Genomic DNA, 16960 nt, shown 5'->3' with positions numbered 1-16960 from the left:
CATTGCACTTAAATAGAAAACTCTGAAACCACTTTGACACCAGTTAGAAATGTGAATGAGGACGTTCGTAAATCTAGGTACTATTAGTAAATTTCTAAACACTGCTAAAACAAGATTAATATTCTTAAAATCAACTTAAGTGACCTACATTCGTATTAGCAGTGAGTTCAAAGCCAATCATAGCCTTTATTGAGTCAAATCAGGAGTTTTGTAAACTTTGTATTTTATTTTGAAAAGGGAATTTCAGCCATTTGTTTCAGTGGATATTTGATGTGTGTGTTTGTGTTTAAAGATGTACTCGAACTTTTTCTGGTGGTGGGTGATCTGCCACCTGCTTATCACCACGGAGATGTTTTTTCATTGAATGTTGCAGTGTGGCATATTTTCAGTGCTGGGTATTATGGTCAAAAATACATGTATTCTCACTGTGAGCTCATTGTCTCCATTAGAATAGAAAGGGCTAATGCCACTGCGGAACATTCAAGATGAAGCAGTAACATCTCCATAAAGATGAGCAGGTGGGAAAAGTTACGTACCTTTAATTTTATTAATAGAAAGTTGTTTTTTATAATAGAATTTTAATTTTAGTCTCATTCAATGTTAAATAATCCTAATTGTACACGCAGGGAATACTTTTAATGCCAAAGAACTGCCTTATTGGCCATATGCATCATTGTGTTTTAAAATATTGCACTGTAGTTGATTATCTTGACCATTAGAGGGCAGTGATGTGCCTTATTTGCACTTTTGTTGTTGACAGATGAAGAAAAATTCACACATGCTGAAGCAAACTTGTTTTTTTAATCAAACTATGGTAATAAAAACAAAAATATTTACAACTTGTGTCTGAATTTTCATTTAAAAAAAATGATAAAATGGGATGTTGGACCAGCACTAACTTGATTTGAGATTCCTTAAACCACTTTTGATAGCTACAGGCCACTGCAGGTCAGGGATAATCCACAAAAGCTGCTCTAAACCAGGTCTTATTGAGGGCTACCCTAAATCTGACCCAGAATAAAACAGGACTAGGTCAGGACTAACCAAGGCCTGGTCCAGACCTTGGTTAGTCTAACCAAGGTCTGGACCAGGTCTCAACCAGGTCAAACCAGAGACTAACCAGGACTAAAGCACCCGATTGATACAGTCCACTGCAAACATTTTCACCCAGTTTCTCTGCTTCTAACAGATCAACTTCAGGACAAAATGTTAACTTGCTCTTAGTTTACTGATCCTTTGCAGCTGATGTTATCAACATCCCTGGGGGTGCAATGCTAACAGTAAGCACTGCTCTATCTGAGACTTGTTAAGACTTTAATCTGATTTTAGTTTTAACACAATCTGACCACAAAGAACTGATTTAGCTGAACTACAACAGGTGAGTTGATTTATGCTTTAAACAAATCCTTCTCAAATAACATTACAGTCACAAGCTAGCTAGCATTAGCCAACAGTTGTTTAGTTAATCTCTAAACTTTTGTTGAAAATCAAACACCAGAAGACCATGAATGCTCAAACTAATCTTAAAACCTTTTTAGCTGCGTTTGCTAATGTAACAGGACATTCCACCATACAGATAGATGTAGAAGACCCCCAGTGTGATGTCACTGCAAAGTATCAACTAAAATGTCACAAAACTATGGTCATAATGTTTTGGATCATTCTTGTATTTAGACATATATTTAGCTAATACATAAGAATTGCTTTGATTTATCCCCAAGTGTTTTTTTTTCTTGTTACAGATATGCAGAAAAATAAGAATTTTATATATTTCAAACTTGGGTTGCATGATGGCTCCCAAGAAAATTGTACTAAAGTTTCCATTAGCAAAGTGTAAACTCTAATTTTTTGAGTAAACAAAATATTCTGTCTAAAAACCTTAGACGTCTACAAATATGTTCTGAAATACATGTGGTTCTTGTATTTTCATATTTCAATTTCCTCAAACGCTATTGCACTGGGTCATGTTTAAAATATGTATTGCAAATAAATTATGTTTTAAAAATCACAATTTATTTTGCATTTCTAATTGCAATATTTGTCAGAAAATAACATCCAAAAATCATTCAGCCTTTGTTCAATCTTTTAAAAACGTGTGACTGGTTGCTATGGCAATGCGTAAGGGAGACATGGGGGGGGTCACATGGGCAAAAGTGAAGGTGCAAGTAGTTTCAAAGGCATCGGTTTTCCTGTTGTCTGAAAGAGGGGAAACACTGGGGAGCTGCATTTTTCCGTTGACCGCTTTGTTTGCCTGTGACCATGCTGTTTTGTAGCAGTGGTGGAAGAAGTACTCAATTTTGTTACTTAAGTAAAAGTACAAATACTGGAGCAAAAAAATACTCTAGTAAAAATATCACATGAAAAAAATCTACTTAAGTAAACATTTTAAAGTACCTGCTTAAAAATGATGAAGTAAAAGTATTAAAATTTGAACCCTTACAAGACCTCAAAATATATGCAAAATAAAGATTTGTGCTGAATTTTGTTAAGAAATTATAGTTTTTTTTTTTCTTTAGCCGTTTTTATTTGTATATTTTTGTTTGCTCAAATTGTGACCTTGATAAAAAATAAACCGTCACCCTTTTCAGCCGATCTCAAACAATAATAAAAATACTTTTGCTTTTCAGTCCAGTTCAAAAATGTAGTAGAGTAGAAAGTACAGATACCTGCTCTCAAATGTAGTGAAGTAAAAGTAAAAAGTATCCACTTTAAAATCTACTTAAGTATAAATTTAAGATATCTGTACTTTACTTAAGTACAGTACTTTACTACTTTTACTTCGTAACGTTCCACCACTGTTAACCTCCATGCTTAAGCCGCTGTTTCGTTCAATCAGAAAATGCATTATGCAACTCGATGGACCTGATTTTCTCTCTAAGGCTCAGGGTCTCTACAGTGTGGCCATATTATCATATTTATTAAAACAATATAAATCAATATATAACATAGAAAATCAAATATACATGTGGTAAACACACTTAGCTGCTCTTAAGTATCAAGCTATAACCTCCAGCACCAGACAGAAATTCTCTCTGGATATTTCCCCATTCAGCTGATGAGATTTGATCCAAGTCTCTAGTCCAGACCGGATCTTGTTTTGAGTCTAGACCAGCCAAGTCTTTGGTCTGTGGTTTAAGTAAATGTTCTCCAAAGATGTTATCAGTTGATCATGATGAAGTTAGATTTACAGTGAGCTGAAAACAGACAGAAAAAAGCTAGTAATTTAATTGTATTAGGAAAATAAGTGTATTTTGTGTAATTAGAAGAAACAGAAATGTGGTTTACAATTTCCAGTGCTTGCAAAATAAAATAAAACATACTAGTTCCTGACCTAAATTTACAATATATATGTCCAAGCTGAAAAAAAAGAAAATTTTAACCAATTACTTTTATATTTCTATCCATCACTAATCATAATTAAGAGGTTTATTTGTCTAATAGGTCTAATTCACAATATACTCGAGGCCTATAACAATATGGGGAACTTAGAAATAAATAACCTAACAGTAGGCCTGTCCCTATAATTACTATATCGACCCATAGTTTTAGGGGGTCAATATTTATATTTATATAATATTTATCATGAGGACTTTTTCATTGTACTAGTTTCTGTTCTACGATGGATAAGATTTGAGTTTAGAAGGTTGAATAAATAACTAATTATAGATATAAACTTACTACTAGGACTTTCATTCTGCTATGTATTTATTGCAGTTCATATTTTTAACCATATGGTACATGTAGAATAGTTTTTTGGGGATATTTTTACTTTAGGGTTTTTGTGACAATGGCATAAATTAGCTTCAATATTATCTTGTATTTTCTGTTAGGGATTGGGTCAACAAAGTTGAAAAAACTGGATTTTAAAGTATCAAAAATCAGACTTCTCATTTCAACTATCAACACAAGTATCAATAATAATAAAAAAAAATATTTAAAACACATTAAACACTGACTTATGTAACTAGTATAAGAATTAGTATAAGTAATCAGTATCAAGTATTGAAATAGAGTTTCTAAAAATTGAAAATTTTAGCATTGTGACACAACACTACTGGACTCACCGATAAACTCTGCCACGGGGTCGTGCTCGCCCTCGGCTCTGATGGTTCCTGCGATGCTGTCGTTCTCCAGAATTGGCAAAAACAACTGCACGAAGTCTGAGGTGTAAGGAGGAGCAATAACGTCCAAAACCTGGGAATGAGACAGGATTAATCAAAGGTAACAGATCACACTCTCAAAAGGGAGAGGAGCAATAAAAAATATAGATGCATAGAAATGGAGTGGATAACCTGGAAAAAGTTCAAACTGCAACATACCGAGTTAATATGACATAATGATTCAGGAGCAGGACCCCGCAACAACCTCCGAACCTCAAGCACACCTCTAATTACTCAGAAGCCTTATTTGTACAAGCCTATCCCAACAACACCGTTTGAAGACCTCACCATCTACAGAGGACGGGAATCTGAATCGGCTCCCTGAATCTCTAACCAGTCTCCACATCCATCCATATCATCAATAAATATCTTTACCGTATACCATTGTTGTGGCATAAATAAGTACTTTTTGAGTAGACTTTGACTTGCCAATACAAGTTTTTTTAAACTTATTTTTACGTTTTTTTTTATTATATGAGGAATATGAGCTCTAGACTAGTCAAAATTTACAAAAATCAAGATAATGTTTGGAAACTCTTTTAACTTTTTTTTTTATAGTATCTCTTTTGGGTAGACAAATAAATGAAGGCATTCAAAGATAATTTAACTGCATGTCTCATAATATTTGAGTTCATAAATGATTATAAAATGTTTTCAATACAATCACACACCCCTTCTGGACCGTCTAGTTTAAGGATTAGTCTTCTCATAAACTGTATTACCTTCTTTTTTTTAGTCTCTATATTTACCCATCAGCATATTAACAATACAGATATTTCCCACCCCATCACTAAACCCAGTCTGTGATGTTAAACAGGACATTACTGAGCGCTTCTTGCCTCTGTGACGAAGTATCTGATGAGGGAGATGTCTGTGTTGAGTTTCTCGAGGCATTTCCTGATGTAGCCGACGACTGGAAGAACGTAACCGCGACTGAGGAGGTGAACCATACGATCCAAGAGAGTCTTCTTCAGCTCCATCTACAGAGGACACAGAAAGGGGCAGAGGACAGAGAGAGGGGCAGAGATGAGAAGAAGATCCAGAGAGGAGCACACAGAGAGGAGCAGAGGACACAAAGAGGAGCAGAGGAGGGGCAGAGGACACAGAGAGGGGCAGAGATGAGAAGAAGACCCAGAGAGGAGCAACCAGAGAGGAGCAGAGGACACAAAGAGGAGCAGAGGAGGAGCAGAGGATATAGAGAGGAGCAGAGGACACAGAGAGGGGCAGAGATGAGGAGAAGACCCAGACAGAAGCAGAGGAGGAGTAGAGGAACAGAGAACCCGGAGATGAGCAGAACACCCAGAGAGGAGTGGAGGACCCAGAGAGGAACAGAGGACACAAAGAAGAGCAGAGGACACAGAGAGGAGCAGAGGAGGAGGAGCCAAAGCGAAAAAATATTAATCATGGATCATGGAATTTTGCACAAATATACAAACTTGTCCAGCACCTGAAACTAAGTGAAGTATAAGGAGTTAGAGTTACAACATCAATAATGGTTGATGGGACTTAAATAAATCAATCCCGGGTTCAGACCTGCTCCATGACGTCGAGTTGTGAGTGTTCGGTCTCAAACAGTTTAATGAGGAGCTGAAGGACCTGAGGATGAAGCAGCTGGTGACACGTGCAGATCTGAGCAGAGAACAAAGAACAAAGAACACAGAATACATCAACCAAAGAGCACACGGCAGGTTAGACAACACATTGCATTATAACACAGTTAACATTTAAAATTTAACAAAAAATAAATAATTTTGGTGAAGTTTAAATTGTACTTCCTTCCTGAAATGGTGATGGACAGCTGATGTGAGGTGATTCCTTAACTGTTACCTGGCAACTGTAGTGTAAACATGGATCAAATCTCATATAATTTATACAACGGATCTTATTTGACAACTTAAAATCTATAACACCACCAATATTTTGATAAATGAATGTTTAAATTGTCACAAAATGTCTTTCTTAGTTCATTTAAGTGTTTGTTCAGCGATCTGAAGGTTGGCGGTGTGATTCCAGCTCCCACAGATGAATACTGTCATTGTGTCCTTGGGCAAGACACTTAACTCACCTTGCCCCCAGTGTCTATGTACACGGGTGTGTGAATGTGTGTGTGAATGTGAGTGTTTCCTCGATGTAAAGAGCTTTGAGTGCCTTGAAAGTGGAAAAGTGCTGTATAAAAATGTGACCATTTACTATTTCTTGCTCATAATTGTCCCATTTATGAAAATTTGAAAACCTCATACAGATTTTAAGGTCTTATATTTTATGCATTATCCAGGCTTTTAAAACTACTTATTGTAGTCTTTTTATAAATACTTCATTTTTGCAGTTACCTCGTCGAGCAGAGCCAAATGAACTGGAGTGTGATCCGTCTGCAGCTGAAAATACCTCGGCTCTGATACAGTCCAGTCCACCCACTTCAACACGCCCATCGCCACAACTGGGAAACTGAATACAATACACATCAAATTGTGCAGTTTACATGTCCTTTAATTTCAGGTCTAGAAATCAGATTGTGGTGAGCTTGTAACTGCAGCCAGTGGTAAACATTGATTTTTAGTACATACTGACATATTTTCCAATAAAAAGGCCTACATTACCTAAAATCAGCAATCAGTCAAATTATAATCATATATATTTTTATTCTCTATCAAGCTGGATGGTTGACAGTTCTAATTCTAAAAAAAATCCACAATTTTATTTTCAGGTAAAATCACTCAGCCCTTAGTATCCATACTTGTTCAAGTGTTTAGTTTTGGATACTAATTAATTAATGTCTGGCTTTGATTTTATGTATGTATTTATTTATTTATCTATCTATCTAATAAATTGTATTATTTATTTGAATAGGAACAAATACAACAAAAACAGAGTAACAATTCTGTAATCTGATGCCCGTATCACAGTGTTTATAGCCTTGGCTAAATCATGACACCACTCCACAAAAGGCCTTTTAAAACTGTTCAAATATATGACAACCTTAGCTGAGACACAAGATTTAGACAACAGGTCTAAAGATTAAACACACTTGTTCTTACATGTCATTAAACATTTTTATATCATATTTATATTGTGTGTAAAAGCACTGCTCACCGTATGCACTGATACAGAGTGCCCAGCTCTGCCACCAGCTCCGTCGCTCCTTTGTTTTCATTACAGCACAAATTATGAACCGTCTCTATGGCTTTGGACGTGGACTTCAACTCATCTTTGTTTATGTTCACGCGCTTGTTCTGGGGGAAAGAGAAAAAACCCATCAAGGTGAGATCTAAACTTATGTAAATCAAAAGGTATTAAGTTTTTATGAAGTGAATTTAGGCCCGTCTCGATGAATACTATCAATGAAAGCTGACACAATATATTTTGGGGCTCAATATTTATTGTGTGTGTTTTCTTTGTAAAAGTGGGAGATTCGGGGTATTTTTTGTTAATACAATAACACTTGAGCTGTAAAATGCTGAAAAAGTTACTTCTATTGCTAATTATTGACAAATAATAGTACTTTCTGTTATTTTTGTGTTGCAGCTCAGGTCTTTTATTGATACTGTCTGTTCACTGGGAATAGCCTGCTTTATTCTTATTGTATCAGTGGTATAAAGTAGTTTCAATATTATCATTTATCACAGTATCTCTCTGTGTCACTACATTTGAGAGCAGTATCTGTACTTTTTACTCCACTACATTTTTGCACAGGACTGAAAAGTACTTTTCATATGATCTGAGGGGTTATTTTTACCATGTTTGTGGAAACATTCTAACTAAAGTTTTCAAGTTTAAGCTTCAGCTTTGAACAAAACAAAAATAAATACACAAAATACATAAGAAAATCTAAGAAATTGATCCATATTGTTACTGTTACTATATCACTGTATTTACACTTATAAAGTAAAAAGTAAAACTATTTCATAAGTGTTGTTAATCTGGTAAAGGACATTTTTAAACAGGTACTTAAATAGATTTTTTTCATCTGATAGTTTTACTTGAGTAACTTTTAACCTCTGTATCTGTACTTTTACAAATCAAAATGGAGTACTTCATCCACCACTGCTCTAAAGACATGCAAAATTTAAAAAAATAATAAACTATTTCTTATCTTTATTAATAATACACTTTATTTGTAGATATTCTCCATCTAGAAGCCTTTGGCCGCCCCATTTCAACTTTTACTTAGTTACAAATCTAACAAAAAAATAAAAAATAATAATATTTAGTCAATATGAGGGAAGGGAGAGAAGTTTGGGCATCTCTGTTTAGGCTGCTGCCTCTGCGACCCGGCCCGGATAAAACAGAAGCAAATGGATGGATAGTTAATAGAAAGCCTTAGTATTACAGGTCTTTAGAGTTGCTGTACCTTCTTCCATGTTTCGACGACACTGGCTGCGTAAGCCAAAATGTGGATGTATTTGTGCTTATGGTCCTGGTTGATTTTTGACCCGGGTTTAAACAGAGACTGCATGAAGAGGTCCAAAAAGGCAGGAACCCTGATCTGAAGAAACAAACACAAGCCATTATGATCCAAGTAATAAAAGCAAACTTAGAAACAATCTTGTAAAATGTATTGTAAGTCAAGAGAATTGTTGGGGCTGCAACCATGGATCTATTAAAATAACTGGATAGAGTATTGCAAGCTTAGCGCCGTCTTGAGTTGGATTAGTGGTCACTCATTGGTACCACAACAAAAAATCCCTCAATCCCCCAGAAAGGATTTTTCTCATAGAGCGCAATGTAATCACAAACTGCTAGTTTTTGACTGACAGTGACTGACAGGGACTGACAGGACACCTACAACTTTCACAAAGGTCCAATTCTGTGGCAATTTTTTATCTTTTTTCAAATCATACAATTTTTCTCAGCTCAAAATCTGTCTATCGTCTTAAAAAACTATTTTTAATCGTTAGCTTCAGCTATGCTCTATGTCTGCTCTAGCTAAGTTCAAGCGCTGACTGGTTAGAGCGGTCACATGGTACAACATGAACGAGCATGTGAGCGTTGTGTGTTTGTATGTAGCCCTAATAAAAAACAATAAGACGGTTTTAGGGGCGTTTCAAGACTCCCTACAACATTCATCCACATATATTTTTTATGTCAAAACACAAATCAAAATAAAACATTTGCTCTCACCAGTTCGACAGGAGGCGGGTCCATGCTGCTGAACATTTTGAAGAGCACAGTGATGTCGGCTGGATTCAGAGCTCCTTTGGACAACATGGCGCCCAGAGCCTGGCAGGCGCGAGGATACGCCGCCGCTGTGCCCAGGGCCAAGGTGATCTGACTGGCATCGTGTCCTCTGAGAAAAGAACATATCTCATATTTAATACAATATTTCGATGTATGTGTGTTAATTCGTATTAAGTCTCATGCAAAAGTAACTAATTTCAAACTTTTTTTTTTCATTTATAATCAGTTATATTCTAATCAAAAATAATTTAGCAAAACATATTTTTTTATCTATTTATAATAGATTTTATATTTAAATGGGAACTTCACATTTGATGTTTGTGAGTTTCTAACTTGTTTTTAGCAGCCTTCTAAATCAGATTCTGAATATTTATGGTAATTGTATTATAGTAGGTTACTGTAGGTACATAGCACTTTTGGGACAGAGAAATACTGTTTTTGACATATACTGAACAAAACTAGAAGAGTCAGAGTGAGATAAATATAAATATGTTTTCAGATGAGTTTAAGTTAAATTTACTTTAGCTATAGACTCACCTCTCATGAGCAGACTTCTGGACCTCCTGGCCAATCCTGCGCACAGCCGAGCCGCCCTGCTCCTCCTGGGCCAGAATCGACATCATGGCCTGAGCAAAGAGGTACGTGTGCTCCCCATGACACACCATTTTCTACAGAGGCAGGAGACAGGAGGACGATCAGAGCACACTTTGTCATTTTGGCCTATTTTACCCTAAGGCAGCTGTGGCTACAATAGTATCTTGCCACAGATTATAAGAGTGTAATAAGATTATATAATATTCAATGTAAAATGGTACTCACAGCAAACTCGGGCAGGTTCTTCTCGAGGTTCTCCTCTCCTCCGTCGAGCAACGTTGACAGAGACGTCCGGAGCACTCGAGAAAACACCTCCAGCTGCTGACAGGCTGTGGACACAGACGTGATCTCGCCCTGGTACCCTGCGTCTGAAATCAACTGCACAAACAGAACATACTTTAAAAATGGAAGAAGTGTGATTCAAATTCAGACTGCAAGTAGTGATAAAGGGCCCTTGCAACCCATGCAACTACAGAAGGGCACGCTTCAGTGGGAGGGCTTTCTATCAACCCTGGCTTGATATTTGATAAGAAATTGCCACTGCCACATTGGAAATAAAGGTTTCGGGTCCCATTTTCAAAGATATAAGTTTAATTCCCATTATCATTATATCCAGTCCATCAAAATACACAAACACTATTTTGAGTCTCTTTGAATCAGATGATGTTTGCAAAAGTTACCAGGATTTTTATACTTTCAAAATGGTCACTTCATTAAATGCTTGTTATAACCACACATTTTAACATCTTTTGATCCCAGATACTTTTGATCCCAGATACGTTCTGATGCTGCCTCAGTTTGAAGTCAGATTAGCCAGATTATTTTGTTTTTAATATGTTGTCAGTAACATCCAAGATATCCTACTAGAACCATGAGCTTTATTATTTTTTTAAACTTTATTTTTATTTTTTATTTACATTTCTAAAATGTGTTTTGTTTACATTGAATTTATTATAAATTGTGTTTTTCAAATAACTCATGTAAATGTAAAGTTACTGAACTCCTGTCCAGTCTCAGCTCACAACTCACCTGATCTACTGACGAAAGGATGTTTTTAGCAAAGCTCCAAATAGGGAGCAGTTCAAAATGGTGAAGGATGTTCTAAAAATCAGCTATGAACATCTTAAAGTGACCACTGCCTCGAATACAAAGTAGCCACTAGTAAGGAAAAACCTAGAGGAGCAGAAGCAGGTGATGACAAAGGCTTTGGTCGAGAAGGAGCAGAAGATGTCAGCTCTAAAAACTGAGCTGAAAGAGGAGCAGGAGAGAAGACAGAATCTGCAAGAGAAAATGCACGAGGAAATGCAACTTCTGAGGAGGTCTGTAGAGGAGGCGAAGGTTCACTCTGAAATGAACATGGAGGAAATGAGAAAGGAGATCTCCGCTTTTCAAAATCAAACAAGAGAGGAGCAAGAGAGGAACCAGACCCTGCAAGAGGAACTGAGGCTTCAGTATGAAAATGTCTGAATCGTCATTAAATAATTTAAGCAAAGTAACACCAGAGGTGAAAATCAAAACTCTGGAGCAGGAAAAACAAGCTCTGAAGATCCAGTATGAGACGTCTGCAACGGAGGCTAAAGTTCTGGCTTGTAACAAAATGGAGGAGCTGAGAAAGGAGGTCAGTGCTCTTCAAAATGAGCTAAATGATGAGAGAGAGATAAACCAGGAGCTGCAGACACAAGCTGGTAAACTGCAGAGCAGTGACATGCAGTGAGGTTCATGGTTGGTGAAGCACTGATGTCATCACAACCAGATTTACAAACATGTAAACCAGGTGTCGGCAAGAAAATTTGGCCTTGGGCCAATTTCTCTCCCAGTAAATGTCTTGGGGCTAGAATAAAAGTCTGTATGAAATAGCTCTAATAGTATGAAATAAAAATAAAAAGCAAGCTGGTTTTGTATTGTTTTTTTATCCTTATTCTAGTTCCCCAATTTTCAATGGATTGAAGTAATTAAATTTCTTACCATTTCTTACCACTGTTTGAAAAGATGGAGTCTTTCGTCCAGTAACCTGGAACAAACCCTTTAGCTCAGGCGTCGGTCTTCTTTTAATTATAACCTCCCCGAAAGTCCAGTTTAGAAAACAGCTTGAGCTTGAATATGTAATCTTCCTCCATTTAAAAAGTAGGGCTAGACCAGAAGAAAAAAGTGAACAGATTGCTAAACTTGACTTGCTCACTCTAAATTATAGCTTGCTGTCACTATTCTGCTGCCCCAGGAGTTGCAAAAATCCCTGGGCTCACGAGTGCCTCCTACCATGAGGCCAGGTGACGACGTGCCTCATCCGGCGCCTTTTCACAGCCGCTTAAAGCAGTAGCTGTCACTGCTGAGTGAAGTGTGTGTACAGCACAGTTAGTCCATGGTGAGGCACGAACAGCTGGTGCCTCGCCGCACGTTTCTTTGAACGGTAAAAGTAAAAATTATGCGATTTTAAATAAAAAAATAATTAAAATTGCAACATTAAATAGAAAATAACTTACAAATCATTGGATAAATATAACCATTTCATTTATTTTTTATCTGTAATGATAGGTGAGGCACGGCCTCACCTACCTCCCCTGACTGCACGTCACTGCTGCAGACCAACTATGGAAGGTCAGAGGAGGCAAGGGTGACCAATGAGAAGAACATGGAGGAACTTAAGGAACACATTCAAGTTCTTCACAATTAGCTGAGAAAGGAGAAACGGGGGAACAAAGACTTGGAAAATTCTGTCTCAAAAGTTCAGGAAGAGAAGCAAGCTCTGATGAACAAGTATGAGAGCTTGTCAGAAGAGCAAAGGGTCTACAAAAAGAGGAAGAGAGATGTGACACACTGGAAGAAGGCGTCTTCCCAATTCTGGAGGCAAAGGTTCAATCTGAAGTGGACATGGAGGAAATGACAAAGATCTCTGCTCGTCAAAATCAATCAATCAATCAATCAGAGAGCAAGAGAGGAACCAGGCCCTGCAAGAAGAACTGAGGCTTCATTATGAAAACATTTAAATCATCATTAAGGAGTTTAAGCAAACTTTATCAACATTGGAGGTGAAAATCAAAGCCCTCGAGCAGGAAAAACAAGTGCTGAAGGTCCACTATGAGATGTCTGCAGAGGAGGCAAAGGTTCACTCCTAAGCTTAGAAACTGTTATTTTAACTGCTTTCAAAAAGTAAAAATAAAAAAATAAATGAATGAATAATAAATAAATAAAATAATAAAAAAATGAATGATATATATAATCATGTTTTATGTGGTGCTTTATACTTCACAATGTCCAATGTTAGTGTTATTGTTTTGCATTGTTAGGTATCTTCAGAACAATGGTTCGAAAAGGAGTAGGAAAAAAAACTTTCATGTAGTGAATTGAAAAGAGCTGGGACCATGTAATGACTACATGAAACTCATCACCATGGGGTTTTATCTGTTACATACATGGCCTAATAGCTTCAATAAATGTTTAAATATGAAGAAAAAATCATCCCCCTTTCACTGTGATCATTATTATTGGTACATCTTATTCACTCCACTCTCCACTGGAGTAAGCTACTTCTATATTCACTTATTTTATGTTTAAAATTGTTTTAAAAATTGGACCATCAAAACAACAGAAATATAGTCTCTACATGTCTTTAATGTCACTGAAGTGCTATCCTTAGACTTGCTCAGGCCTTAATTAGGCATGCATTTGTCTTAATTTGTACCTTGACTGTGAAGTTGAGCATGAGGCAGTCTGGATGAGCCTCTGCCAGTTTGTAAAAGAGATCTCTCCATGTGGTGTGAGCAATCATCTGCTCCAGCCACGCAGGGGTCTGAAAGAGAGATAATAGTACTTTAACTGGGATGGAAGTAGCTCATTGGTTAGAACGCACCTCACATTACAACAATTATGCAAAGTAAATACTCTGGGTGATCTAAAAAGAGCTTGCTATAAATCACATTTATTATTACAGCACAGCTTATTGTTTTTGGTTAACATTCTCTCACCTCTCCCTCCACTGTGAAAATGGAGTCTGCTTTCTGTGGGTCAAAGTGTTTTATAAGGAGACTCTTCAAGTGGTTTTCGACTCGCTCCTGCACCTGTGCCGGCTCCACACCTTTACACAGAAAGTTGAGAAAGATTTGTAAGTTATGAAGGATATATCAAGTAATAAAGCTTCTTAGTTGCATCACACATATATATCAAAACACTAAATTCATATATTTGTTTGAATATTGTTTGATGAAGTCACACATTGATTTGAACACTGTTTTAATGCTTAAACACTGAAATCATTATAATAGGGCCCTTTAAAGGCAACATTGTGTGTTCTGAATAACAGGAGGCAGCTGGGTGCTTTGCAAAAACTCCTTTACAGAGATGAAGAAGCCGGAGATGACTCAAGGCCGAAAAACAGACCGGTGCAATCGGGGGTGTCTGAGAGAAGTGAAAGAGGTTTTGAAGGAGCAACCAAGGCATGCACCTGTTCAACATACTATTTGCATATTCATGATTGTTGTTTTTTTTTTTTTTTTTTACCTCTGGGTCAAAATAATAGTAATTAATGATTAATTAAGTAATTATTATTAAAAACAAAAAAACAAAAAACACACACACACAAAAACATACCCATCTGAATGAGCCACTCAGCTAGAAGATTCACAGTTTGAGCCACAGCAGAGTAGTTTTCAGAGAGGAGCTGGATGACGTGTTCTGGAGACCCACCAGCCTGGAAATACCTGCAGAAATAATAATGATTTTGAATCCTATATCCATATCCAAATTGACTACAGAATCAATTATAAGGTAAGATAAACCGTCATATTATAATAATGATTTACCTACATTTTCAAAGTGTTAAAAATTGCTGGTTCCATGATGTAGTCTCTGCTGGAGAATTTTTCAAGACACGCTTCCTGAATTTTGCCATCATCAACGTAACCATCCTCCTAGAATAACCAAAACAAACAGCTATACCTTATTTTATACAGCACTTTTACCAGAAATACCAAAAACATATAGAACCTAACCTTATTATAACCTTTATTTTTGACTTCACCAATTATTGCATGTGACATTTGTATTCTCTTTAAGTTGCAATGTGAGCCAAGTGGATAAGACACATTCATAAACAGATGAACCTAGAAAATGTTTCATTCCAAGTTGAAGTAACATGACATGGTATTATATTTTATTGAGAAGGGGTCAGCACCATGTTAGCATGTTTGTTAGAAAACTTTGAAGAATGGGTTCTATGTTCTCACAGGTCTTTGTTCCTATATTTGTTATGTTGTAGTGTTATGGTTATGGTTAGGGCCAGGGTGGTTATTATGGATTTGAGTTCAAAAATGTATCTTAAAATGTAACAAAACAGAGCTGTGGAGACATAAAGCTGTGGAAAAATAAAGCTAAGGGATGCTATTGCAATGTGATCTTCAGGAATAAGGATTTAGAGAAATCCTAAATCCTGAAGATTAAAATGCTACACAAAATTGTATAATAAAAGAATACCATATTGCATTTGAAAAAAATATTAAATGTACTGAGGGGCAAAAAATAACTATTTGATCTTGTTTTGAGTCGTTTTATTGTGTTCATTACAGATTTTGAGATTTGAAGGATCGTGTGGCAAAACGTGAGGAATAAAGGAAGACAATATTATATCATTAAACGTTATATTCGCGTCATGTTTTGATTAGAAATGCATGCACGCAATGTACACGAGATCTGCAGATATTTTTGTAACGTGATATTACCAAGGAAATACAAATATCCACATGCACATTTGCTCAATAAATTATAACTGGTCACACTCGGCATTGATCATACAATACATGCAATTCTTAACAAATAAGGGGCTGCTAAAATTAATCTGCTACACAGATTCAACAAGTTCCTCACCATGCCGCCATCGGGGCCCTCCCAATCCGCTCCTCCTCCGCCGCCTCCGCCGTAATATTCATCGTCCATTCTGCTGCAAAATTATCCGAAATAACTACAATAAAATATCTTAAATTAAAGTATAGATTTAGGTAAATAAATGCTGTGTAGCCTAGCTCCCGCAGCATACATGCTAACAACAATCGTGAAAATGGCGACGCACTGACGCAAAGACCACGCCTCCTGACGTTTAACGTGAATATTTGTTTTTATTATTTCATATCAAGAAATTTAACTTAAGGATTTGTATAATAATGAATTAAATAATTTTATATATTCAAATTTGCAACCTACTGTTGTCGATTAATGTTTTGTTTTGAATAAAGATTCAGTTCACATCTTACTTTATCAAAGAGCAATATGCAGATATGAAGTAATACAAGAATTACATACATCAGTACGTTTGTGAAGGTCTAATATATAAAACAGATTTGGCTTATTTTATACAATAGATGCAGTCAATACAATACATTATCAAATATTACCGTTTACCATAGTATATCGACTTTCATCTCCACTCATTTTGGGCAACAGCGGTTTAAGTTTAAAGATCCCATATTATACACACAGATGACTCTTGTGAGCTTTAAGCTATATTAGAATGTTGCCTCATCAAAAACATGCCTGGAGCTGATTTATTTCATTCACACATGTTTGAGTAACCCTTCATTAGTCTGTCTACATTTCCAAAGCTCAAAATGCTGTTCCACCTTGTGATGTCATGAAGTGGTAGTTTTCAAGATAATGGCTACTTTTTACCTTTTGTTTAGTAGAGATTGGAAATTCCAGGGCTGAAATTATCCAAATGATTCTAGTGAAGGTGTATGGAGTTTAAAAACACAGTGAAGCACTTCCTGTATTACCACATGACATCACAAGGTGTAACAGAGTGTTTTCTGTTTGCAAAAAGAGCATAGCCTAGATATACAGGGTTTTTTTTTTTTTTTGTTAAACATGTAAGAATAAAACAAAACACAACTCAAGGTATTTTTCTGATGAGGGAACAACATTAAAACATAGATCACAAAATAGTGTAACATAGGCCCTTTAAGTTAGCTAATGCGTATTATCCCAGTAAGTTTAGACCATTACATCTCTGCATTTGACTCAATCTCCAATAATTCTGGAGCCACTTG

General features: G+C 36.3%; 1 protein-coding gene across 1 annotated transcript; it reads right to left on the bottom strand.

Moving 5' to 3' along the window:
* Window positions 1–863: 863 nt before the first annotated feature.
* Window positions 864–16000, bottom strand: nelfcd (negative elongation factor complex member C/D). The gene is made up of 15 exons (XM_033966867.2): window positions 15786–16000; window positions 14730–14833; window positions 14514–14623; window positions 13892–14001; window positions 13609–13716; window positions 10155–10307; window positions 9873–10003; window positions 9279–9444; window positions 8509–8643; window positions 7251–7390; window positions 6491–6605; window positions 5694–5789; window positions 5000–5140; window positions 4065–4194; window positions 864–3194 (listed from the first exon to the last, which is right to left on the bottom strand). Exons 1-15 carry the CDS (start codon window positions 15852–15854, stop codon window positions 3160–3162), a joined length of 1743 nt encoding a protein of 580 aa, XP_033822758.1. The 5' UTR covers window positions 15855–16000; the 3' UTR covers window positions 864–3159.
* Window positions 16001–16960: the final 960 nt, after the last annotated feature.

This window comes from Periophthalmus magnuspinnatus, chromosome 5 (genome assembly GCF_009829125.3).
Source record: "Periophthalmus magnuspinnatus isolate fPerMag1 chromosome 5, fPerMag1.2.pri, whole genome shotgun sequence".
NCBI classification, from domain to species: Eukaryota; Metazoa; Chordata; class Actinopteri; order Gobiiformes; family Gobiidae; genus Periophthalmus; species Periophthalmus magnuspinnatus.
This window is presented reverse-complemented; position numbering and strand designations above follow the sequence as displayed.